Source organism: Mobula hypostoma, chromosome 14, assembly GCF_963921235.1.
Source record: "Mobula hypostoma chromosome 14, sMobHyp1.1, whole genome shotgun sequence".
Classification (NCBI taxonomy): domain Eukaryota; kingdom Metazoa; phylum Chordata; class Chondrichthyes; order Myliobatiformes; family Myliobatidae; genus Mobula; species Mobula hypostoma.
The window spans coordinates 59,500,541-59,527,163 of NC_086110.1; the positions used below are offsets into that span (position 1 = coordinate 59,500,541).

General features: G+C 42.1%; 1 protein-coding gene across 1 annotated transcript in view; it reads right to left on the reverse strand.

Moving 5' to 3' along the window:
• dusp22a (dual specificity phosphatase 22a) overlaps positions 1–26,623 on the reverse strand; it is a 214,405-nt gene that overhangs the window by 86,641 nt on the left and 101,141 nt on the right. Inside the window, exon 5 of the mRNA XM_063067501.1 lies at positions 15,511–15,560. Within this exon, the coding sequence (XP_062923571.1) occupies positions 15,511–15,560 (50 nt within the window). The remainder of the gene's footprint in view (positions 1–15,510; positions 15,561–26,623) is intronic.

Sequence of the window (26,623 nt, forward strand, 5' to 3'; positions counted from 1 at the left end):
GAGGGCCTTAGAGATTGTGGAACCATGAACTTCATCTCCAGTTGCAGCCACTGGCTCCTGCAGTTCATTCAGAGTGATTGTTAGTGTCACAATAGCCTCTCTTACAAGTGCCATTCGTCTCTGATGACTAAGTTGAGAGGGCGGCTTGACTGTGGTTTCATATTTTTTCTACTTTTCACGATGTACTGCACTGAGCTCCAAGGTATGTTCAGTACCTATGAGATGATCTTGAACCCTTCTCCAGATTTGTGCTTCTCTATTATCATTTCCTTGACTTGCCTTGGATGCTCTTTTACCTTCATTTTGTCTGAACTGTTGAAAATCTACCCTACAGTTGGACCTTATAGAGAGAGGGAGTATTTATGCAGATGATCCTGCAGTTTCCTACATCTACAAATTAGGTAAATTGGTAAGATTATCTAGAGCATTGTATCTGAGGAAAGTTAGTATAGTCATTTCAAAGGGGATGAATACTTCTCCAGCCTCACAATTTTGGTTTTAAAATTTTAGTGAATTGTTGACAGGTTTTGCAGTTTTTCTTTTGATGTGACATGATGCACAATATTTTGTAGATTAGCTCAAAAATCCTACTTCAATGTATTTTAAATTTAGAAAATGAGACAGTAAAATGTGAAAATAGTTGTGGGGCTGAATACTTTCTTACTCATTAGTTCAACAGCCACTTTCTGCCTTTAAAGTTACACTACAGGGAAAGTTATTTCATAAACATCTTGCCACTCTCCACAAATGAGCACACATGACTGGTGAAGAGGAACGTCACAATGATTTTCTTTCGGTAGCATGTAAATACGGTCAATCGAGAACAATATATGGTGGGTGGGGGCTTATCACGGGGAAGTACTTTCCATAAAAGATGCTCTTCTTCATCAAAGAAATTATTTCACAATTTCCACTGGGCAAAAGCAAGAAAATTCTCCTTCTCGTAGTGAGAATATGTTGGAGATCCCCATTAGAAAGAATGGTCAGCTGTAGGAAATATCCATTGTACTGGGTTAGTTTTGGTTATGAAGTGTTCACAATTCCTACTTCTTAAAACTGCTGCTTCAATAACTGTTTCCAAGGCAAATTAACAGATGGTGCGATCACTGTAATCTGCAACTGTTTCATTGATCAAACTCCAGGCCATCGCAAGGTTACACACATCCAACGTAGGGACATTCGTACATACAAACAAGCTCCCATAGTATTACTATATTATTACTAAACTCAGCATTAATTTCAAGAGGACTAGAATATAAAAGCAAGAGTGTAATACTGAGACTTTATAAAACACAGGTGAGGCCTCACTTGGAGTATTCTGAGCAGTTTTGGACCCCTTCTATTAGAAAGGATGTGCTAAAACTGGAGAAGGTTCAAAGGAGGTTCACGAAAAAGATTCCAGGATTGAATGGCTTGTCACATGAAGAGCGTTTGATGGCTCTGGACCTATATTCATGAGAATTCAGAAGAATGAAGGGTGATCTCATTGAAACCTATCGAACGGTGAAAGGCCTTGATAGAGTGGATGTAGAGAGGATGTCTCCTATAGTTTGAGAGTCTAAGACCAGAGGACACAGCCTCAGAATAGAGGGGTGTCCTTTTAGAGCAGAGAAGAGGAGGAATTTCTTTAGCCAGAGAGTAGTGAATCTATGGAATTCTTTGCCACAGGCAGCTGTGGAGGCCAAGTCTTTATGCATATTTAAGGCAGAGTTTGTTAGATTCTTGATTGATCAGGGCATGAAGTGATATGGGGGTGGGGGTGTAGGGCTGAGAAGAAAATTGGATCAGCCGTGATGAAATGTGGAGCAGATTTGATGGGCCAAATGGCCTAATTCTGCTCCTATATCTTATAGTCTTATTGTCTTATGGTCTTAGTTCAAAACTCCGATGTACACACAAAGAAAGAAAGAAGGAAGATTAGAAAGAAAAACTAGCTTTATTTGTCACATGTACATCAAAACACACGGTGGAATGTGCCATTTGTGTCAACAACCAACACAGTCCAAGAATGTGTTGGGGGCAGCCCACAAGTGTTGCCATGCTTCCAGTGGCAATATAACCTGACCACAACTTAGTAACCCGAACCTGTACTGTATGTCTTTTTGGAATGTGGGAGGAAACCAGAACACATTTAGGAAACCCATGCAATCATGATGAGAACATACAGACTTCTTACCTACTGTAGTGGGAACTGAACCCCAATCACTGGCGCTGTAAAGTGATGCGCTAACTGGCATGCTGCCGTAAACACAAATAATCTTGTATACATGTCTGTGATTAGTGTTCTTGTTCATCAAAATAATTCATTACGGATTATATGTATAAATACGTGAATTGCATATGTTATCATGGTACCACGTGATACCTGCATGCCTCACTTAAAGTAAACACGAAGTTAGACTCACATTTTGCACTCCCATATCATCCTCTGAATTAGTTTAATGTTTTGAAGTTACAAAACGTAACCGCTATGCCACCATAAACATGAGGAATTCTGCAGATGCTGGAAATCCAAAGCAACGCACACAAAATGCTGAAGGAACTCAGCAGGTCGTCCATTATCTATAGAAAGGAGTAAACAGTCAACATTTCAGGTCGAGACCCTCCTTCAGGACCCTTCTTCCCCCTTTCCTTTCCAGTCATGAAGAAGCATCTGAGTCCAAAACGATGACTATTTATTCACTTTCATTTATACTGCCTGTCCTGCTGAGTTCCTGCAGCATTTTGTGTCTGTTGCTATGCTACCATACCAGCCTTCGTTTGGATTTATGACTGTCTGTAAGAAGCATTCGCTCTATTAAAATACATCTGCTTCATTAGAATTCTCCATGCGTATGTAGACTTCCTTTCATGAATTTCTCTGTCCCCTTGAGGCCCAACTCTCTCATATTTCTATGGCACACACATCACAGAAATTTGGAGAACCATAGAAAATATACGACTCCAAAGGCCATTTGTCCTTTGTATCTTTGCCAGTTGAAAAGAACTAACTAATCTAATCCCAATTTCCAGTTTTTGTATCCATATTCCTGCAAGTCATGGCTCTTCAAGTACACGCTCAAGTATTTCTTCAATTAAATGAGGGTTGCTGCCGCCAGTATCCTTTCAGAGAATGAATTCTACCTCCTTCTAATGCTTCTATCATTTAATTTACCCCTCTGTCCCTTGTTTACGACCTCTCTACTAAGGAATGGGATGGCGGGGTAGAGATAAGTCTCTACCAAAGGAGGTGTAAGGCGCTCCTTCCCTCCACAACCTGCAGATCACCCTTGGGCAAGGTGTAGCACCTGCATAGATCCTCACCCCACCCCCCATCAGGGTCACGCGAAGCCATGGGAGCAGATGGTGGATGGTCGTATGAGCAGCTGGTGCACATCACAAGTCCTGGTTATGTGTCTACTGGCGCCAGGCAGACAGTCTCTGAAGAGTATTGATAATGGTTGGGGTCACACATCTTGTAAAGACACTGCCCAGAAGAAGACAATAGCAAACCACTTCTTTAGAAAGATTTGCAAAGAACAATCATGGTCATGGAAAGACCATGAACACCCACGTCATACGATGAACGAACTACCAAGGAAATAACTCCTTCCTATCTATTTATCTAGTTCCCTCATGTTCTCTTTGCTAAAAGCCTCATCATAGACTGAAGCCAAAAGCATCTCACTATGGAAACCATTGGGAGAGGTGATTTAATAATTAAACAAAGATTCATGTAGGAGCTAAGCACCTGTTTTCTATTTGCATTGCATTCTGTATTGCACATTTATTATGGTAGGTAGTCACATGGGTGGGGGTGTGGTAAAAGCGAACAGTTTAGTTACGTATTCTGCCTTTGCCTTTAATCAGTTAGAGTTTGGTTAGAGTCAGTTAGAGTAAGAGACAGCTGCTCTAACTCTAACTGACTCTTGTTGACCACTTAAATTACATTTAAATTTGCTTAATTTCGCTTGAACATTGAAAAAAGCTTAAGAACGTTTATTATGTTTACTTCGTTTATATCACTAGTTTTAGCTTCATTAGTTTTATCGCTTTGATTGTTTCTTTTGCTAGTTGGTTAATAAAGGATCGAATATATTTCTTCGACTTTGAACCTTATTATTGAATTCAAATGGAAGGCACGTCATACAGGATTAAAAACCCCCAATGTGATCAGTCTCCTACGGTGATACTGGTTTGTTCGAATAGCTGCTACCTTATCTGAAATGCTACAAAAATATTGCAACTCAGTTGAAGAGTTTGACTGAAAACATTAGGTTGAAATGATAGCTAATAATAACAAACACTTAACTCGCAATGAGGAAAATTACAAAACGAATGCAGAATTTATAGAAAACGTGGCAGCCAGGATTGAACATAGATTAAGTTTAAGGGGTGGGGGCATTGGTTTCCAAATAAAAACAAAATTAATGGATGCCACCACCTTCTATATACATTGGAATCCGAACAAATGAGGAAAATCCACTGAAGATTCTCAGGGAGTTTGGCAAGATAAATATTACAAGGTTGTTTCTCCTCACGAGAGAATCTAAAGTTACAAGACATAGGTTCAGAATAAAGGGATTGATCAAAGGAATTTCTTGGGAATTCTCAGCAGTCTCTTCACAAAGAGCTGAGGAAGGTGAGATAAGATGATTTCTGGACTGTGGAAGCATCAAGAGCTTTGAAGAATAGTGGAGAATGTGAAGCTGAGGCCAATTTCAGATCAGGCATTGCTCTCTGCAATGCTGGATTTCCCTAGTGCTCTTCCAATGTACGTATCTTTACACATACTAGAGTGGATGGAGAAAGCTGCTAATGACCAGTTTCTCAGGAGAAGTTCAGCAGAGGGCATGATTTCTGGATTGGTTCTTATCACAATGAATAAATTGAAGGCAAAGCTGGTTACTGTTCAGAAGGAAGATGGATGGGCTACTTAACTAGTGTACTTTACCTGAGTTCAACAGCAGCTGTAAACTGAAACAGTGCCATTCCTGGACAGGATCGACTAGCAATTCTACTACCAGTTCATAGAACATAGAACAATACAGCCTATTCAGCCCATGGTACTAACCTACTCTATGATCAATCTAACCCTTCCCTTCCCCCAAAGCCCTCCATTATTTTCAGTGCGGTTTGATATTAAGCGATTGCAATAACTTCATGAGGGGGTTCCTTCCTGACTTAACTCATTAGAAATTTCTCACGGCTATAAGTGATTGAGACTTTATTTGCATATAACTATATATATCATAAAATTGCACATGCCAAAAATCAGAAATGAAAACCAAAACGCTGGGAGTAGTCAGAAGGTCAGGCGGCATCTGTGAACAGAAAAACAGCCTTGACATTTTGGGTCCAAGACCCTTCATCAGCACTCGGAAAAACATAGAATGTAGATCATAGCACAGTCCTGACCCTTTAGCGATTGACTTCATACCAAGCAATATAAACCTAGTCCATAATCAATTTAAAACTTCCCTCCTATACAGTCCATTACCCTCCTTTTTTCTTCTATCCAAGTTCCTATCTGAGAGTGTGTCAAAATGGTTGTTGTGATGACCCTAGTATGGTAATATAGCGGGTAGTGCTTGTCACTCTCACTTTCAGCTTCCACCGCTGGCTAGCAGTCTTGCGAAAAGGAGAACTGAATGTGTAAGTCTCTCCCTGCCAGCACACAGCCTCTCCAACAGCAAACCTCACGCCGTGCCTCCTCGCGGGCGACACACAGAAACTGAACTCCTTGCGGACTCAGGCTGAACTACAGAGGACGGGGAGGAGGTCTGGCCCCTGCACACGCAGTATGCAGACCCACCGGTGTGTGGACATGCCCTGGTGCTCGTGAACCAGATCTGCGTAAGTAGCCCCACTGCCTTGAGGGCAGCCTCAGAAGAGACGAAGGCTACGAAAGTAAACCCAGACAGAAAATCCGGAGTGGAGCCCCTGAGACAGCTGGATGTCATTGAACATCCTTCCAGCAGCTCCTGCAGCCAAGCTGGTACCAAACGTATTGCCTCACTTTCCTTTGGACTACAACGGTGAGGCCTGGAGGAGGATCTTGATGACTGGATCTCCATATCTTCTGCCCAAGCTTGTGCCCTGGAGACGTCACTCCAGTGCCACTGTTTGAAGCAACAGAACCAACACAGGAGAACCAACAGATTCCGTCACCATCCCCTTTTAAATGTCCCTAATGTATCAGCCTCTACCGACATCCCTGCCAGTGCATTTCAGCCATCCACTACACTCTGACAGTTCCCCTAAACTTTCCTCCATTCACCTTAAACAGATTTTCTCTAGTATTTGCCTTTGCTGCCCTGTAGATAAAGGCGCTGGCTGTCCATTCTATCTATGCCTCTGATCTTCTTATATATCTCTATCAAGATGCCTCTCATCCTCCTTCGCTCCAAAGGAAAAAGCATTAACTCACTCGACCTTTCATCTACCCCAGGCAGCATCCTGGTAAATCCCCTCAACACATCTCGTGTGTCACTGTTCCTGAGGAGACATTGGATTGCTTGGAGGAAGAGATGGTTTAAAAGATACAAGCAGGGGCAGTCGGCACATCTTGTATGCCACAGTGCATCTGAGGAGACACTGGATTGCTCATAATTAGGCTCTTGGCAGGGTCCAATAAAAAGAAGTTAGGTTTAAGTGGAGCGGTCATTCTGTGAGTGGGTCAGCGTTAGAGTGGGAAATTGAGGCTTTGGCTCATTGAGGCTTCAGCGAGGAGAGGCTTAGGCTGTAGATAGATTTTTTTTCATCATTTGTTCTTTCTTATTGCACACTTTGAGCAGTGGGGTTGCCAGGAAGGATAGTGGAATGCTCCTCTTGTGGGATGTCAGTGGGCAGCGAGACCTCCAGTGTTCCTGACGACCACACCTACAAGAAGTACATCCAGCTGCAGCTTCTAACGGAATGTGTTAAGTAGTTGGAGCAGGAACTGGATGAACTTAGAATCATTCGGGAGGCTAAGGGGTTGATAGGTAGGACATACAGGGAGGTAGTTACACCCAAGGTGCAGGACACAGGAAACTGGGTGACCATCAAGAGGGGGAAAGGGGACAAGCAGACAGTGCAAATTACCCCTGTGGCCATTTCCCTCAACAACAGGTATACTGCTTTTTGGGGGGCATGACCTAACAGAGAAAATCTCTGACAAGGTCTCTGGCACTGAAGCTAGATCTGTGGCTCAGAAGTGAAGGGGGAGAAGTGGCAAACTGTAGTGATAAGAGATTTGTTGGTTAGGGGATCAGAAAGGAGTTTTAGTGGTTGAGAAAGAGATGCCCTGATGGTATGTTACCTCCCAGGTGCCAAGGTCAGGGACATCTCAGATCATGTCCACAGCATTTGTAAGCATGAGGGTGAGCGGCCAGAGGCCGTGGTCCATGTAGGTACCCTCTAATTTGTAATGACCAGTGTGCACAAGGATGTTGTGCTGTGCAATTTTTTGTCTAGTGACAACAACATATGTGCACTGAATTTTATATACTGTATAGAGGTATTTATTTTAACAGTCTGCAAAACACTGTCAGTAAGAACCTTGATCTCCTCTGGGTTTGATCATTTTCACTCTCATTCATCTGCACTCTCCCAAAACATACACAGCAGACCTGTTGTCAGTAGTGAAGGATTTTCTTGCTGGAGTTTTTGCACACCGTCCATATATGATTTGCTTGCTAAATGACACTTTAAAAAAACAAGTTTCCAAATATCACTCCACTTCTTCCCACTTGTACAGCAACTTTTGCGTCATAACAATACATGCAGGCAACACCAGTTTCTGTATTGTATATGAATATTTCTCATAGCTACATGTTCCTGACCTCATGAGCTTTCAGTGTAGCAGTTTCTACTGTTTCATTAAGCCATTCTGCTTCAAATGAAATAGCAATGCTTTTGCCTTCCACGCCCTTTGCTTCTTTGGAATTTGACATAGTGAATCAATAATTTCCTCAATAAAAACAGTATAAATAAGCCAGTTCTAAAATCTGCAGACAAATCACTGCAAACTCCACATTGTCAACGTCGTCCACATCAGAAAACGGTGAAGGAAATGTGATCGTGATCGTGTATGATCATGAAAATATACTTAACATGCCAGTGAGGTAGAGGGTGACAACCTTTTGTGTGTAGTTTAAATTCCTTTGTACGCTAGTAGCAAAAGATGCGTGTATGTGCACACCTTACAGGGAACATTTCCAGTGACATACGTAGGAGGGGTGACAAGTCCTGCAAAGTGAATTCAAGGAGTTAGGCTGTAAATTACAGTACAGGGCATCCAGGATTGTGATCTCAGGATTGCTATCCATGCCACATCCTAGTGAGGCAAAAAATAGAAAGATTACACAGTTTATTATGTGGCTTTGGAGATGGTGCAGAAGGGAAAGCATCATATTTATGGATCTTTGGGCTTTAATTCAGGGAAGGTGGGACCTGTACAGAAGGAATGGTTAGCACCTAAATTGGTGAGGGACTGATATCCTAGCAGGAAGGTTTGCTAGTGCTACATAGGAGGTTTTAAGCTAAAATTGCAAGGGAGTGGGAACCAAAGTGCCGGAAAAGATAGTGCAATGGTTGTGGAGAAAGATGTTGGAAAGCCTACACACAAAGTCAAGAATCAAAAGGCTGAGCATGTTGGAATTGATGTTCATTTTTAGGGGACCTTGGTTTTCAAGAGATACTGAGGCCCTGGATGAGAAAAAGAAGAGGGTTCATAATAGGTATAGGCAGGTAGGAACAAATGAAGTACTTGAGGAGCATAGGAAATGCAAGAGAAACCAGCAGGGCTAAAAGGAGGCATGAGGTTGATCTAGCAGACAAGGTGAAGGAGAATCCTTGGGGTTTCTACAGATGTTCAGAGCAAAAGAATAGCAAGGGACAAAAACAGTCCTTTAGAAGATCAGAATGGTAATGTATGTTTTGGAGCCGAAAGAAATGAGGGATATCTTAAATTAAAATTTTTGCATCTATATACTTGGGAGATGGACACAGAGTCTTTTGAAATGAGGCAAAGGAGCATCAACTGCATAGGTCCTATACAGATTACAGAGGAAGAGGTGTTTACTATGTTGAGGCAAATTAGGGTTAATAAATCCACAGGGCCTGACAATGTGTTCCCTCAGACCCTGTGGGAGGCTGAAGCAGAAATTGCAGGGGCAATAACAGAGATATTTAAAAAATCCTAGCCATAGCTGAGGTGCTGGAGAATTGAAGGATAGCTAATGTTGTTCTGTTGTTTAAGAAAGGCTCTACGAATAACCCAGAAAATTATAGTCTGATGAGCCTGACATCAATATTGGGAAAATTATTGGAAGGTATTCTAAGAGATCAGATATATAAGTACTTAGATAGACAGAGATTAATTAGCGACAGTCATCATGGCTTTGTGCATTGTACATCATGTTTAAAGAGTTTTTCGTGGAAGTTACCAGGGAAGTGGATGAAGGCAAGGCAGTGGATGTTGTCTATGTGGACATAAGAAATAAGAAATAGGAGCAGGAGGAGGCCATCTGGCCCGTCAAGCCTGCTCTGCCATTCAATAAGATCATGGTTGATCTGACCATGGACTCATCTCCTCCTACCTGCCTTTTCCCCATAACCATTAATTCCCCTACTATGCAAAAATCTATCCAACCTTGTCTTAAATATATTTACTGAGGTAATGGATGCATCAAAGCAAACGATGGCAGCTTAATTATGAGCAAAAAGGAAATCCTGAACAGATGGACAGAATATATAAAAGAACTTTTTGAAGATTAAAGAGGAGAAAAAACAAACATAAAGAAGAATCTTGAAGGACCTAACATTCTAAAATCAGAAATTCAGGTAGCCATAAATAAAACAAAACATAACAGAGCAACTGGTCCAGACAACATCGCTGTTGAAATGATACTGGCCTTAGAAGATTTTGGAATTGAGAAAATAACAGAAATAGCAAATGAAATCTATGATCATGGGGAGATACCTGATGATTTAAGTAAGTCAGTGTTCATCACACTTCCAAAGAAAGAGGGAGCAACAGAATGTGAGTTACATCGTACAATAAGTTTGATGATCCATGTGGCAAAAATTATTCTCAGAGTAATCATGATGAGAGCAAGATGCTGTATAAAACCAGAAATCAGTAAAGAACAATGCGGCTTTATGGAAAACACTGGAACCAGAAATGCAATTTTCATGCTACGGATGATCTGTGAACGAGCCATCCAGGTACAAAAAGACATCTACCTATGTTTCATTGACTATACAGAAGCTTTTGACACTGTCAAACAGCAAGATCTTCTGGAAATGCTTCAAGATCTTGACATAGATGGGAAAGATATACGTTTCTTAAGAAACTTATACTGGGACCAGACAGCATCCATCAGAATAGAAGGAGAAGTGAGTGAGTATGTGAATATCATGAGAGGAGTCAGGCAAGGTTGTGTCTCTTCACCAGACTTATTCAACCTGTATAGTGAAAATATCTTGAGAAGTATCAAAGACATCAAAAGATTCACAATTGGAGGCCATAATGTAAATAACATCAGATATGCTGATGACATCGTACTAATAGCTGACTCAGAAACAAAACTTCAGGAACTACTCACTATAGTGGCAGCAGAAAGTAATTGCAGAAGCTTCTCAAACATCAAGAAGACAGAAAGCATGGCCATCTCCAGAAAGACAAACATCCCACAATGTGTGATCAAGATTGGAAATACAAACATCAAACAAGTCAACAAATTCAGATATCTTGGCAGCCTAATAACAAGTGATGGCAGGTACGACACAGATATCAAATACAGAATAGCAATGGCAAAAGAAGCTTTCCAAAAAATGAAGACCATATCAACAGACAGAAAGATGAGCACGTACACTAAAAACAGAATACTGCAGTGCGTGCTACATTTATTCTTATCCTGACTTATGGAAGTGAATGCTGGACCATTTTCCCAGCAATGAAAAAGAGACTAGAAGCAGCTGAATTATGGTCCTACAGGAGAATGTTAAAAATACCATGGACCACACACACATCAAATGAAGAAGTTCTCAGAAGAGCCCAAGCAGTTAGATCACTCAAACCAACAATAAGAGAAAGACAACTCAGATTCCTAGGACACATCATGCAGAAAGATGAACTAGAAAAACTCATACTCTCTGGAAAGATTGAGGGGAGCAAACCTAGAAGAAGACCTTGGCTTATGTACATCAAAAGCATAGCCAGGTGGCTACACGTCAAGGAAATGGAAGTCATCCAAAGAACAAGGGATAGATCTATATGGAAAACCATGGTCACCAACGTCCGCATTGGATATGGTACCTAGACAGACAGACAGACAGTCTCCACTGCTTCATTGGGCAGAGAATTCCACAGATTCACCACTCTCTGGGAAAAGTAGTTCCTCCTCATCTCCATCCTAAATCTACTACCTCGAATCTTGAGGCTATGTCCCCTAGTTCTAGTTTAGGACTTTAGCAAGGCATTTGAGAAGGTCCTGCATGGGAGGCTGGTCAAGAAGGTTCAGTCGCTCGGCATTCAGGCTGAGGTAGTAAATTGGATTGGACATTGGCTTTGTGTGGAAAGCCAGAGAGTGGTAGTAGAGGGTTGCCTCTCTGACTGGAGGCCTGTTATTAGTGATGTGCCACAGGGAACAGTGCTGGGCGTGTTGTTGTTTGTCACCTATATCAATGACCTGGATGATAATGTGGTTAACTGGATCAGCAAATTTTCTGATGACACCAGGAATAGGGGTGTAGTGGACAGGGAGGAAGATTATCAAAGCTTGAGGTGGAATCTGGACCGGCTGGAAAAAAGGGCTGAAAAATGGCAGATGCAATTTAATGTAGACAAGAGTGAAGTTTTCCACTTTGGGAGGACCAACCAGGGTAGGTCTCACACAATGAGTGGTAGAGCACTGAAGAATGTGGTAGTACAAAGGGATCTGGGAATGCAAATCCATAATTCCTTAAAAGTGGTGTCACAGGTAGGTAGGGTCGTAAAGAAAACTTCTGGCACACTGGCCTTTATAAAGTGTTGAGTACAGGAGTTCGGATGCTATGTTGAAGTCGTATAAGACGTTGATGAGGTCTAATTTGGAGCATTGTGTCCAGTTTTGGTCACCTAACTAGCAGAAAGAAGTAAATAGATTTCCGTTATTTGAGGACCTGAGTTTAGGGAAAGGTTGAACAGGTTCTGACTTTATTCTCTAGAATGTTGAAGATTGAGGGAAGATTTGATAGAGGTATACACAATTATGAGGGGCATAGGGTAAGGGAAAGCAGGCTTTTTCACTGAGTTTGGGTGAGAATACAACTCAAGGTCCTGGGTGCAGGGTGAAAGGTGAAATGTTTACGAGGACCATGAAAGGGAGCTCCTTCACTTTGAGGTGGTGAGAGTGTGGAACAAGCTGTCAGTGCGAGTGATGGATGCAAGGTTAATTTCAACACTTAAAAGAACTTTGGATAGGTACATGGATAGGAGGGCTACGGTCAGGGTGCAAGCAGATTAATGGTTCAGCATGGACTAGATGGGCTGAAGGGTCTTTTTCTGTATTGCAACATTCTATGACCATCTCTAAAGCTTTCAGACAAAAAAGTTAAATTGTTTCCCCAAATCTGACAAAGGGCCTTGATCTGAAACATCAACTGTCTCTACAGACATTTTCTGGCCTGCTCATTTTTGTTTTTTATATTAGAAATGTATCTTTAGCTTGTCCTAATTCTTGGACCACCCCAGCTTCTCATCTACTCTATTCAAATGCTATAGAGACTTTGCCTTAACGGCCTTCTCCCCAGAAAGAAACTACAATCACAAGATACTGAATCATTCCCCTTTGGGGTAAGTGTTAAATGTTGTGAAACTACATTGGAGCCAACTTTCATTTGCTGTGTATCCCCCACATTTTCTGTTCTGATTTCTGACTTCCAGTCTCTGCTGATTTTAATCACTTTTATAGTCTTGATTTCAGCAAAACTGAGGACAGAGAATAAGGGAAAGGTTGGTGCATGGTGCACCTGAAGCATCCCAGGAGCAAAGACGAAAACGTTAAGAGGTAACAATGATGGTGTCTCTGTGGATGGAGGTTAGGAACAGGAAGGGGTCAGTAACTTCAATGGGTGTTTTTTTTATAGGCCGCCCAATAGTAACAGGGATATCGAGGAGCAGATATGGAAACAGATCCTAGAAAGGTGTAATAATAACAGAGTTGTTGTGATGGGAGATTTTAATTTCCCAAATATCAATTGGCATCTCCCTAGAGCGAGGGGTTTAAATGGGGTGGAATTTGTTAGGTGTGTTCAGGAAGGTTTCTTGACACAATATGTAGATAAGCCTACAAGAGGAGAGGCTGTACTTGATTTGGTATTGGGAAATAAACCTGGTCAGGTGTCAGATCTCTCAGTGGGAGAGCATTTTGGAGATAGTGTTCATAATTCTATCTCCCTTACAATAGCATTGGAGAGAGATAGGAACAGACAAGTTAGAAAAGTCTTTAATTAGAGTAAGGGGAATGATGAGGCTATCAGGCAGGAAATTGGAAGCTTAAACTGAGAACAGATGTTCTCAGGGAAAAGTACAGAAGAAATGTGGCAAATGTTCAGGGGATATTTGTGTGGAGTTCTGCATAGGTACGTTCCAATGAGACAGGGAAGTTATGCTAGGGTACAGGAACCGTGGTGTACAAAGACTGTAATAAATCTAGTCAAGAAGAAAAGAAAAGCTTACAAAAGGTTCAGAGAGCAAGGTTATGTTAGAGATCTAGAAGATTATACGGCTAACAGCTTAAGAAGGAAATTAGAAGAGCCAGAAGGGGCCATGAGAAGGGCTTGGTGGGCAGGATTAAGGAAAACCCCAAGGCATTCTACAAGTATGTGAAGAGCAAGAGGATAAGACGTGAAAGAATAGGACGTATCAAGTGTGACAGTGGGAAAGTGTGTATGGAACTGGAGGAAATAGCAGAGGTACTTAATGAATACTTTACTTCAGTATTCACTATGGAAAAGGATCTTGGTGATTGTCGTGCTGACTTGCAGCAGACTGAAAAGCTTGAGCATGTAGATATTAATAAAGAGGATGTGCTGGAGCTTTTGGAAAGCATCAAGTTGGATAAGTCGCCGGGACCGGATGAGGTGTACTCCAAGCTACTGTGGGAGGCAAGGGAGGAGATTGCTGAACCTCTGGCAATGATCTTTGCATCATCAATGGGGATAGGAGAGGTTCCGGAGGATTGGAGGGTTGAGGATATTGTTCCTTTATTCAAGAAAGGGAGTAGAGGTAGCCCAGGAAACTATAGACCAGTGAGCCTTACTTCAGTGGTTAGTAAGTTGTTGGAGAAGATCCTGAGAGGCAGGATTTATGAACATTTGGAGAGATATAATATGATTAGGAGTAGTCAGCATGGCTTTGTCAAGGCCAGGTCGTGCCTTACGAGCCTGACTGAATTTTTTGAGGATGTGACTGAACACATTGATGAAGGAATAACAGTAGATGTAGTGTATATGGATTTCAGCAAGGCATTTGATAAGGTACCCCATGCAAGGCTTATTGAGAAAGTAAGGAGGCATGAGATCCAAGGAGACATTGCTTAGTGGATTCAGAACTGGCTTGCCCACAGAAGGCAAACAGTGGTCGTAGACGGGTCATTTTCTGCATGGAGGTCGGTGACCAGTGATCTGTTCTGGGACCCATACTCTTCGTAATTTTCATAAATGACCTGGATGAGGAAGCGGAGGGATGGGTTAGTGAGTTTGTTGATGACACAAAGGTTGAAGGTGTTGTGGATAGTGTGGAGGGCTGTCAGAGGTTACAGTGGGACATTGATAGAACACAAAACTGGGCTGAGGAGTGGCAGATGGAGTTCAACCCAGATAAGTGTGAAGTGGTTCATTTTGGTAGGTCAAATACGATGGCAGAATGTAGTATTAATGGTAAGAATCTTGGCAGTGTGGAGGATTAGAGGGATCTTGGGGTCCAAGTCCATAGGACACTTAAAGCAGCTGGGCAGGTTGACTCTGTGGTTAAGAAGGCATACGGTGTACTGGCCTTCATCAATTGTAGAATTGAATTTAGGAGCCGAGAGGTAATGTCATAGCTATATAGGACCCTAGACAGACCCCACACGGAGTACTGTGCTCAGTTCTGGTCGCCTCACTACAGGAAGGATGTGGAAGCCATAGAAAGGGTGCAGAGGAGATTTACAAAGATATTGCCTGTATTGTTCTGTAGTTTTTCTATGTTACTAACAGAGATCACTGACAGAAGCCTGTCAAAACCCCAAATTGACTCACCTCCCTGGGGAAAATAACTCCTCAACCCTGTGAAACACCAGAAACTCTATTTGTGGGTCTTTCAATACCAATATTCATTCATTCTCTTCAGAAATGAAACTAGAAACTAAAGTTGCTGGAGAGGAGAGACAAGGTATTTCCCAAAATCACAGCAAGATATACATTTGTGCCAAGGATTTGTTCAATTAAAGAACAAAATTGGGTCAGCTGTAAAGTATATCAATCATTGCACTTTTAGCATTCGAGGGAATTAATACTTACAGATTCTGGTTTGAGGAATCAGATGCAGGAATGCAGAGATACCTCATGTCCTGCCAGAAAGAAAGAAGCACATCATTAGTGGAGAGCCAGTGAGAACACGACCTCTCTGCCTGCCTTCTAAACATTGGGGAGAGGGCTCCTTCCTTGACATAACTCATTAGATAGCAACTCCTCAACAATCTGCTGAAGGAACTCAGTGGGCCGGGCAGTAGCTGTGGAAATCTGGTCAAAAATGCTGCATCAGAACTTTCAACTGACAATGCTTTTTCCCCTAGATGCTACTCAAATCGTTGAGGTCCTCCAGCAGATTCTATGTTGCTCCACATTCCAGCATCTGCAGTACCTCCAAATCCTCACTACAACTATTTTTCAGATGTATTTCACCGTCCTCACCAAAACTATCTTCTATTGATTCCAATAGTGCGGAAAACCAGATGGTAGGTAAACATCAGCAGTAACACCCAGTCCGTAAGACACAGGGGCAAAATTACGCCATTTAGCCATTGAATCTGCTCCACCATTTGATCATCAATGATTTATTTTCCCTCTCAAGTCCATGTTCCTATCTTCTCCCCATAACCTTTGACTACTTTACTAGTCAAGAACCTATCTATCTCTGCTTTAAATATACACAACGGCTTGGCTTCTACAGTTGTCTGTGGCAATGAATTCCACTGAAACCCAGGTAGTGGGCTCTCCCATAGTTTAAAATTGTCTTCATTTCTAAATTCTATGTTTTCATTATGGTGTCTGTCACTTTCAAGGCTGGGAACCTGCCCCATTAAACATGTTTTAGTAATCCCACTGTGTACTAAAGCCATCTGCAAGCAGCCCATGAGGTGAGTAGGATTCTATCATTTGCATATATTTCTATATTTATCATGCAAGGACATGAACATTATTGTTATTTCTATTTTTCTTACAATTATTTGTGGCCTTGTGGAGAGCTGCAGCTCAGGGCAGTGTGTTCATTCCAGCCTGCAGAACGTTAGAAAAAAGCCACAAACTTCTGATGATGCGTGCCAATTTTTTTTTACGTGTCATTGCTTTTGTTAAGTCAGCAGTGAAAGAAGCATTCTATCAAAGCACTAAGTAGCTGCAGTCTCTGGCAGTGATCCCAGAACCTTGCTCTTCCTAAGCCCTTGTTCCCAGCAGAGGCAATATCCATAAGTTCATAAGACATTGAAGCAGTATTATGCCAGTTAGCCCCTTGGGCTCACTCCGCCATTCAACCAAGGGTGATTTTTATTTTCCACCCCATTCCTTTGTGTTTCCCTGTAACCCTTAACCCCTTATCAATCAAGAACCAATTCATCTCTGCCTCAAATACACCAACTGACTTGGCCTCCATGGCCCTCTGCAACAACAAGTCCACAGAATCACTATCTTCCGGCTGAAGAAATAATTCCTCATCTCAGTTTTAATGGAGTATCCTTTGATTCTGGGCTATGCCTTCAGATCCTAGACTCGCCTTCTAATGGATACACCCTCTTCGCGTCCACTCTATCCAGTAATTGGTACGTTTCAATAAGATACCCTCTCATCCTTCTGAACTCCAATGAGAACAGGCCCACAGGCATCGAATGCTCCTCAGATGTTAAGCCTTTCATTCCTAGAATCATTCTTGTGAACTTCTTTTGGACCCTCTCCAAGGCTGGCACATCTAGGGACCAAAATCTGTCTTCAGAGCTTGGTATGGCATTTAATCCAAACAAGAGAACACCTGCAGATGCTGGTAATTCAAGCAATTCACAGAAAATGCTGGAGAAACTCTGCAGGCAAGCTAGCAGCTATGGAAAAAAGCACAGTCGACGCTTTGGGGCGAGACTGGGCCGAAGGGTCGACTATTTTTTTCCCCGTATGTACTGCCTGACCTGCTGAGTTCCTCCAGCATTTTGTGTGTGCTGCTTGGTATGGCATCTGCTTACCCCAAGGCCACAATAAATTGGAGAGAGTTGTATACACAGCTAGGTCCATCACAATAACCACAGAGTCCTCTCCATAGACTCTGTCTACACATCCCATTGCAGTAAGTCACAATATGGGAGTAACTGATTGCAGTCTCAACCTTTCTTCCCTGCAGGATTGGGGTAACTTTACCAACCCTTCAGGCTGTGTGGACAACAGATTGGTGGAGTGGATTTCTTCTGTATGAAACATTTACATTTACAAATAATATACTTAGCGCCATCTTGAGAAATCTTGTCTATCAACTTCTCCAAGAACTTAAACAAGATGCATGGCTCACCACAATTCTGATTTTCCAATGTTTGAAACAATGGAAAATTCCCATTGTGTGAAAGCCAGCATTGTAACTTCATAAGCACAAGAGATTCCGGAGATGCTGGAAATCGAGAGTAACACACAAAATGCTGGAGGAATTCAGAAAGTCAGGCAGAATCTATGCAGAGGAATGAACAATCAACGTTACAGGCTGAGACCCTTCATCAGGAACAGATAGCCAGTCATTGAGTGAAGGAGTTTGAGGGACCTACACTACTTTAATGTGTACTCAATAAAGAGTTTATTTACTTACTTGTTGAGAGAGTACAGAGTAGGCCCTTCCGTTCCTTCGAACCATACTGCCCAGCAATCCTCCCGCCCTTCTCCCAATTTAATCCAAGGTTAATTATGGGACAATTTACAATGACCAATTAACCTCAGCTGGCGTGCCTTTGGACTATGGGAGGAAAACAGAGCACATGGGTCACGAGAAGAATGTACAAACTCCTTATGGGCAGTGGCAGGAATTGAACCCACGTCATCTGTACTGTAAAGCATTGTACTAACCACTATGCTACCTTACTGCCCCAATTTTTAGTGAACTTAACTATTCCTGTATGGTGGTCTTTTGTCCCAGTAGCTTAGTTATGTCTGAGCCTTTTAGAACCTTGATATGATTGTGGAGAATCACCAAGCTGGCAATAATTCATGGAGTCTGCACTTGAATGAAATGAATGGTATGATTGTTTGACCAAATTCTTATTACCCCAAGCAGAAGGAGAGAGCATTACAAGCAGAACCTCTGGACTTAGTGTAAACAGCTGATGTAAATTGAAAGATGGTTATACTATGTAATATGTTCCTAGAGTGAGCAAATTAATTCCAGCTTGGCTAATTTATGTCAGCATCTGGATTTGGATGCATAGCTAAACTTTCATCATATTCTGTAGTTGCCTAAGTTTATGTAGAAATCCAATTATCAAAATGAGGAACTCGCATTTACATTAATGTTAATGTTATATTCTTTATCTGGAAACATTTTCAGAAGATTTAAGGGGTAATTCCAAAATCCCACACAGTCATGCTTTAAGGGAGTGCAGTGTGAAGATTTGAGAAAGTACCTCCTTGCTTACGGATCAAGAGCTGGGAAGGGTGGATTTACCCAAACATCTCTTTTCATAATTGACATGGACACAGTGGGTCAAATGACTTCTTTCTGTGCTCTAAATTTCTAGGACTCACACCACACAATTGTCTGGTAATGATCCCCTCCAACAGGGGAAAGTACAACCACTATCATCGTCAAGTTCCCCCATTCTCAATATTCTGGAAGTCAGTCCTGTTCAGAAATCTAGCTTGACCAGCACACCAATACAATAGTGATAAGTGCTGGCCAAAAGTGGTCCTGTTCCAAGTAGCTCCCCACCTGATATCCCAATGTATTTTCCACCATCTACGTAACACAAGTCAGGAAAACTAATGTAGATTATGCCTTGATAACTGCAGCCACGACACCAAAAGAGCCCCACTCCATTCAGGACAAGATATCCCACTTGATTAAGATCCTAGCTATTGTACTGTGTAAAAGTCTCTCTCTCTCTCTCTCTCTCTCTCGCTATCCATCCCATAAGATGATGTTGGTTCCTTTCAGTCAGTTAGTGGGGTGGTACCCCACTCTTAAGAAAGGAACAGCGTGTGCATGAGTGGATTTTAGGTGAGTAGGGGGTTGCACAGGTCCAGACCCATCCTCTCAACATCCCCTCCCGGATCCAGCGGCATGGTGGGGTCCAAGTCGGCTGGGGGAAGTTCTGTTGCAGCAAATGGCCAGACCAAGCTTCGATGCAAGGGATGCCCTTTCCGCGCTTCACAGCACCTGTTTGCTAGATGGCCGTTGGCCCTACGAGAGGGTTCATTCGCACTTTGACAGGTCTTGTTTTTCATCCTGCAGGGTGTCTAGCCACCCTCCTCACCAGGCAAGCCTGGTGGGGGAGCCGGTTTAGTCACCGACCACCCGACCATGCGACAGGTAGTACTGGGTTACATGGTACCAGTAGCACTCAGATGAGTGACCTGACCTGTGTAAAAGTCTTCAGCATACACTGTATATATATATATATATAGCTAGGGTGCTCAGACTTTTATGCGTGTACTGTACTGTCAACATGGAGTAGAGAGCAAGTTAATAAATCCAGCAGGAGCAAAGCATGTTGGGAATCAGAATCGGTTTAATATTACCAGCATATGCCGTGAAATTTGTTAACTTTATAGCCGCAGTATAATGACATACATGTTAAATAAACATAGAGAAAAAGAACTGAATTAATATATATATATAATAGTTCAGTTAAAATAAGTAGTCTAAAAATTACCAATTGCCAATTACAAAATGTCTCTCTGGTGTCTCCTGCTCCCTCCCCTTTCCCTTTTCCTTTTCCCAACCATGATTCCCCTCTCCCTGCCTCCTTCCCACTCTCAGTCCACAATAGAGACCCATATCAGAATCAGGTTTATCATCACTCACATATGTCATGAAATTTGTTGTCTTTTGTAGAGTGCAATATGTAAAATTACTACCATAATATGCAAAAGTCTCAGGCACGCTAGCTCTGTACTGTACCTCCCTAAACATCCATTCCCTTCATCACTCGCACACCATGATTGCATTATATACCATGTACAAATCAGACCATTAGACCTCAAGACATAGGAGCAGAATTAGGCCATTTGGCCCATCAAGTCTGCTCCACCATTCAATCATGGCTGATCCTTTTTTCCCCTCCTGAGCCCCACACCCCAGCCTTTTCCCTATTACCTTTGCTGTTGTGGCCAAGCAAGAAACTATCGAGCTTTGCCTTAAATACACCCAATAACCTGGCATCCACAGTTGCCTGTGGGAACAAATTCCACAAATTCACCACCCCCTAACTCAAGAAATTTCTCCACATCGCTGTTTTAAATGAACACCCCTCTATTCTGAGGCTGTGCCCTCTTGTCCTAGACTCCCCCACCATGGGAAACATCCTTTCCACATCTACATTGTCTAGGTGTTTCAACTTTTGAAATGTTTCAATCAGCCATGATTGAGTGGTGGAGCAGACTTGATGGGCCAAATGGCCTAATTCTGCTCCTATATCTTAAGGTACTATGGTCTTATAAAACCTCAGCATTACATCCCTGCTCTTGTACTTTACACCTCTTGAAATGAATGCTAACTTTGCATTTGCCTTCCTCACCACCGTCTCAACCTGCAAATTAATTCTTAAGGTCTACAAGGGCTACCAAGTCTCATTACATCTCAGAGTTTTGGATTTTCTCCCCACTTAGAAAATTGTCTGCACATTTATTCCTACTACCAAAGTGCATGACCGTGCACTTTCCAACATTGTATTTTATTTGCCACTTTCTTCCCCATTCTCCTAATCTGTCTAAGTCCTTCTGCAGCCTTCCTGTTTCCTCAATACCACTTGCCCCTCCACCAAACTTCATATCATCTGCAAACTTGACAACAAAACCATCTATTTCATCATCTGACTCGTACGGCCAGATTTGGGAACAGCTTCTTTCCAACTGTGATAAGACTGCTGAACAGATCCTGACCCAGATCTGGGCCGTACCCTCCAAATATCCGGACCTGCCTCTCGGTTTTTTTGCACTACCTTACTTTCCATTTTTCTATTTTCTATTTATGATTTATAATTTAGATTTTTAATATTTACTAATTTTTACTATTTTTAATATTTTTATATTTAATATTTGTAATCCAGGGAGCGGGAAGCGCAGACTCAAATATCATGTGATGATTGTACGTTCTAGTATCAATTGTTTGGCACAATAAAGTATAAAGTATAAATTATTGATATACACCACGAAGTGGTCCAACACCAACCTCTGCAGAGCACCACTAGTCACTGGCAGCCAACCAGAAAAGGATACTTTTAATCCCAATCACTGCCTCTTACCAATCAGCCAATGCTCTAACCATGCCAGTAACTTTCCTGTAATACCATGGGTAAGCAGCCTCATATGTGGCACCTTTTCAAAGGCTTTCTGAATGTCCAAATATACAACATTCTCTGCATCCCCTTTATCTATCGTACTTGTAATCTCCTCAAAGAATTCCAACAGGTTCACCAGACAAGATTTCCCTTAAGGAAACCATACTGACTTTGTCCTACCTTGACCTGTGTCACCAAGTACTCCATCACCTCATCCTTAACAATTGACTCCAACATCTTCCTAACCACTGAGGTCAGGCTAACTGATCTATAATTTCCTTTCTGCTGCCTTCCTCCCTAAAACAGTGGAGTGACATTTGCAAATTTCCAGTCCTCTGGCACCATGCCAATGTCCAATGATTTTTGGAAGATCATTACTAATGCCTCCACAATTTCTACCACTACTTCTTTCAGAACCCTAGGGTGCTGTTTATCTGGTCCAGGTGACTATGAACCCTTAAGTCTTTCAGCTTTTTGTGCACCTCCTCCCTTGTAATGGTAACTGCACTCATTTCTCTTCCCTCACACCCTTCAATATCTGGCACACTGCTAGTGTCTTCCACAGTGAAGACTGATGCAAAATATTCATTTAGTTTATCTGCCATCTCCTTGTCCTCTGTTATTAATGCTCTGGCTTCATTTTCTAGTGGTCCTATATCCACTCTCATCTCTCTTTTATTTTTACATACTTGAAAATGCACGATAGTTCTTTGGGCAGGCTATTCCACAGCTTTGCCCAAGCTCTCAGCTCCTACCATTGAGAAGGATAAGGGAAGCATGGGCACGCCATGATTCTCTTCACAACAAACACCACCACTTGGAAATACAGTGCCATTCCCACACTTAATCCCAGAGCTCTCTCCAGCAGCATCTGCACCAGAAGAGTTGTGGTGGTTCAAGATAATGGCTTACCACTACCTTCTCGAGGGTAATTTAGGATCAACAGTCAATGCCTTATTAGTGTCAACCTCGTTACACAACTGATAATCCTACCTCACTTTGTCTAGTTCGGCATATAATTCCTTAATGAATTCAAATCGGAAATTCATGTTTTTAACCTCTCACTGTGAAATCGTGAAGTTTTTCAGCCAGTCATGTGGCAGCAATGCAATGCATAAGAGCATGCATGCATGGCTATGAGGTCCAGTTGTTGCTCGGACCAAACATCAGAATAAGAACGTTGACCATTGGCACCAGTCGGGCTGGTTTGAATATCTCAGAAACCGCCCATCTCCTGGAATTTTCACGCACAACAGTCTCAACAGTTCACAGAGAATCGTGCGAGAAACAAAAAAAAACCTTGCGTGAACAGCAGTTACGTGCACAAATGTGCCTTGTTAATGAGAGAGTCCAGAGAAGAATAGGCAGACTGGTTCAAGATGACAAGAAGACGACAGAAACTCAAATAACCACATGTTAACCAGTGGTGTGCAAAAGGGCATTTGTGAATACACAACACATTACATATTGAAGTGGGTGGACTTCGGCAGCAGAAGTCCACAAACTTGCACCCAATGACCACTGCTTTAGGTACAGGAGGTGCATAATAAAGTGGCCATTGAGCATAAATATGTGTGAAGTCCTCAGGATTCGTTTATTTAAATTAAAGTATCTCGGTATGGAATCTCCTTCTTCCTCAAAGCTAAAGTCAGTGTGAAATAAGCACCATAATTGTCCATTCAGGGGATTAAGGCAGAGTATTGCATCACTGTAGCAGAACACCTTGCTGTTTGTGAATCAAGCCGTTACATATTTCATGGAACATTGCAAGGAGAGTTTTTTTTCTTTTGTTTTATGTATCCACTGAATAAACGTTCTGGACTGACAAGGTTCCCGGTGACCTTTGCTGAATATTGAAGCTGGGAATTCTCACCTTCCTCACACATTGGTTGTTTGTCCGTCTTTGATCATCTGTACTTTTTCATTGATTGGATTGTGTGTTCCTTTGTATTCACTGTGAATGTTTGCGATAGAGTGAATCACAAGGTTGCATATGGTGACATATGCGTACTTTGATCTTAAATTTACTTTGACCTCTGAACTTGAACTCAGAATTTCACAGAATATTTGCTTCCAACACTACGAGGGGTGATTGATAAGTTCGTGGCCTAAGGTAGAAGGAGTCAATTTTAGAAAACCTAGCACACTTATTTTTCAACATAGTCCCCTCCTACACTTACACACTCAGACCAGTAGTCGTGGAGCATACAGATCTTGGACCTCCAGAAAGTGTCCACAGCAGGAGTGATTGATAAGTTCGTTGCCTAAGGTAGATGGAGATGAGTTATACAGATCTCGTTACATGCACATGCAGTTCAGCTCTTTGAGTGATTATGCAGAAAGATTGAAGTTAATAACGCATCAGGGGTGATTGATAAGTTCGTGGCCTAAGGTAGAGGAGATGAGCTATTAACTTCAAACTTACTGCATAATCACTCGAAGAGTTGAACTGCACGTGCATGTAACACTTTCTGGAGGCCCAAGATCCGTATGCTCCACGACCGCCGAACTAAGTGTGTAAATGTTGGAGGGGACTATGTTGAAAAATAAATGTGCTAGGTTTTCTAAAATTGACTCCTTTTACCTTAGGCCACGAACTTATCAATCACCCCTCGTATAAGATTCTATTCAACTTTCCGGCATCATAGAGTCAAAAGAGACGCAGGACAGAAACAGCTTCTTTTGCCCACCTTGTCCACCTCAACTCAAGCACCTAGCCTCCCCACCATCAAGGACATCTTCAAAAGGTGATGCCCCAGGAAGTCAGCGCCCATCACTAAAAGAGCCTCATCATCCAGTGCATGCCCTCTTCTCCTTAATACCATCATGGAGGAGGTACAGGAGGCTGAAGATGCACACACTATGTTTTAGGAACAGCTTCTTCCCTTCTGCATTAGACTTCTGAATGATTCATGTATCCATGAGCCCTCCTTCACCCCTTTGCTCTCTTATAGAACTATTTTATATATATTTGTATTTTAACTTTTAGTAATATTTATGCAATGCATTGTCCTGCTGCCACAAAACAAAAAAATTCACAACGTATGTCGGTTAAGTTCCACTTCTCTTTCCTCACATTCCTGTTAACACCCTGCCTAATTCCACCACTTAGCAACACACTAAGGGCCAATGTACAACAGGTAATTAACCCACTGAATCGCATAATTTTGGAATGTGAGAGAAAAGCACGCAGATGAAATCCGTGTGGTCACAGGGAGAACAGGCAAACTCCACGCGGACAGCGCCGGAAGAAAGGATTCAATCTGAGTCGCAGGAGCTGGGAAGCATCACTTCGGCTCGCTGCAAGTTGAGCTTGCTGTTCCGAAGGTGAGGCACTGGGTAAAGAAAGGGCGTGAGTGACTTCAAGCTTAGTTAAAGGCCTGGTAGTCCTTGTACGGACGTGCTTTATCTTCAGTGCATTACTCAGGCAAACCGATGGCACGCACAAAAGTCCTGTTGCCACGTAGCATGCAGTGCCACCCCCTCAAGTCTTTAAACTCCACCCATAATAAAAAGTTGCAGAATGAGCATCTTTACCACCAAATGCAGGAGCAAATGGTTTCTTTTTAAAACCCCGTGGCAATGAGATGTTTTCACAGGAAATGTTTCGTGCCAGCTTGACACCAGCTAGACGGTTGCGAGAACATGTGACGTTGGGTGTAACATTTTGAAATCCCCACAGACCTAGTGTACACATCTGCATTTGGATAGTAAATGGTTGCAATAACAATACTATTAAGAAATGAAGTTATTTTTCAATTCTCTTTAAAAGATTAATATTAATAATTTCAACGAGTTTGCTAAACTGTCTCATTGTTTTCAATCTGTCTCTGTTATACTTTTATTAATAATAAAGCAATGAAAAACACAGGCCAACTGCTGCCTATAAGGTCACATAAGTAAAAAATATACAGCAGAGCTTGTCCTTTTTCCTTTAAACAGGTCAAAAGCTTTAAGTTCCTCGGGGTCAATATCACAAATGACCTGACTTGGTCCAACCAAGCAGAGTCCACTGCCAAGAAGGCCCACCAGCGCCTTTACTTCCTGAGAAAACTAAAGAAATTTAGCCTGTCCCCTAAAACTCTCACCAATTTTTATAGATGCACCGTAGAAAGCATTCTTCTAGGGTGCATCACAACCTGGTATGGAACTTGTCCTGTCCAAGACCGGAAGAAGCTGCAGAAGATCGTGAACACAGCCCAGCACATCACACAAACCAATCTTCCGTCCTTGGACTCACTTTACACCGCACGCTGTCGGAGAAGTGCTGCCAGGATAATCAAGGACACGACTCACCCAGCCAACACACTTTTCATCCCTCTTCCCTCCGGGAGAAGGCTCAGGAGCTTGAAGACTCATACGGCCAGATTTGGGAACAGCTTCTTTCCAACTGTGATAAGACTGCTGAACGGATCCTGACCCGGATCTGGGCCGTACCCTCCAAATATCCGGACCTGCCTCTTGGGTTTTTTTGCACTACCTTACTTTCCCTTTTCTATTTTCTATTTATGATTTATAATTTAAATTTTTACTATTTACTATCGATTTGTACTCCAGGGAGCGCAAAGCCCAGAATCAAATATCGCTGTGATGATTGCATGTTCTAGTATCAATTGTTTGGTGACAATAAAGTAAAGCAAAGTAAAAAGTCCATAATTATTGCTACTGATTCATTAATCAATGATAATCTCTGTTCAAAATTACCATGGCATGCGTGATAATTTTTCAGAAAATTTTCACCAATGTGGGCACAAAATCTGAAAAAGGTTTGCCACCCCTGCCCCACATTCCCCAGAAGACTGGTGCAAGGAGTGATGTACATGGACATGTTTTTTGGTTCCAATATGCACAAGTCTGAGGGGAAGAGCAATGGAAGAGTAGACTCAGAAATATTT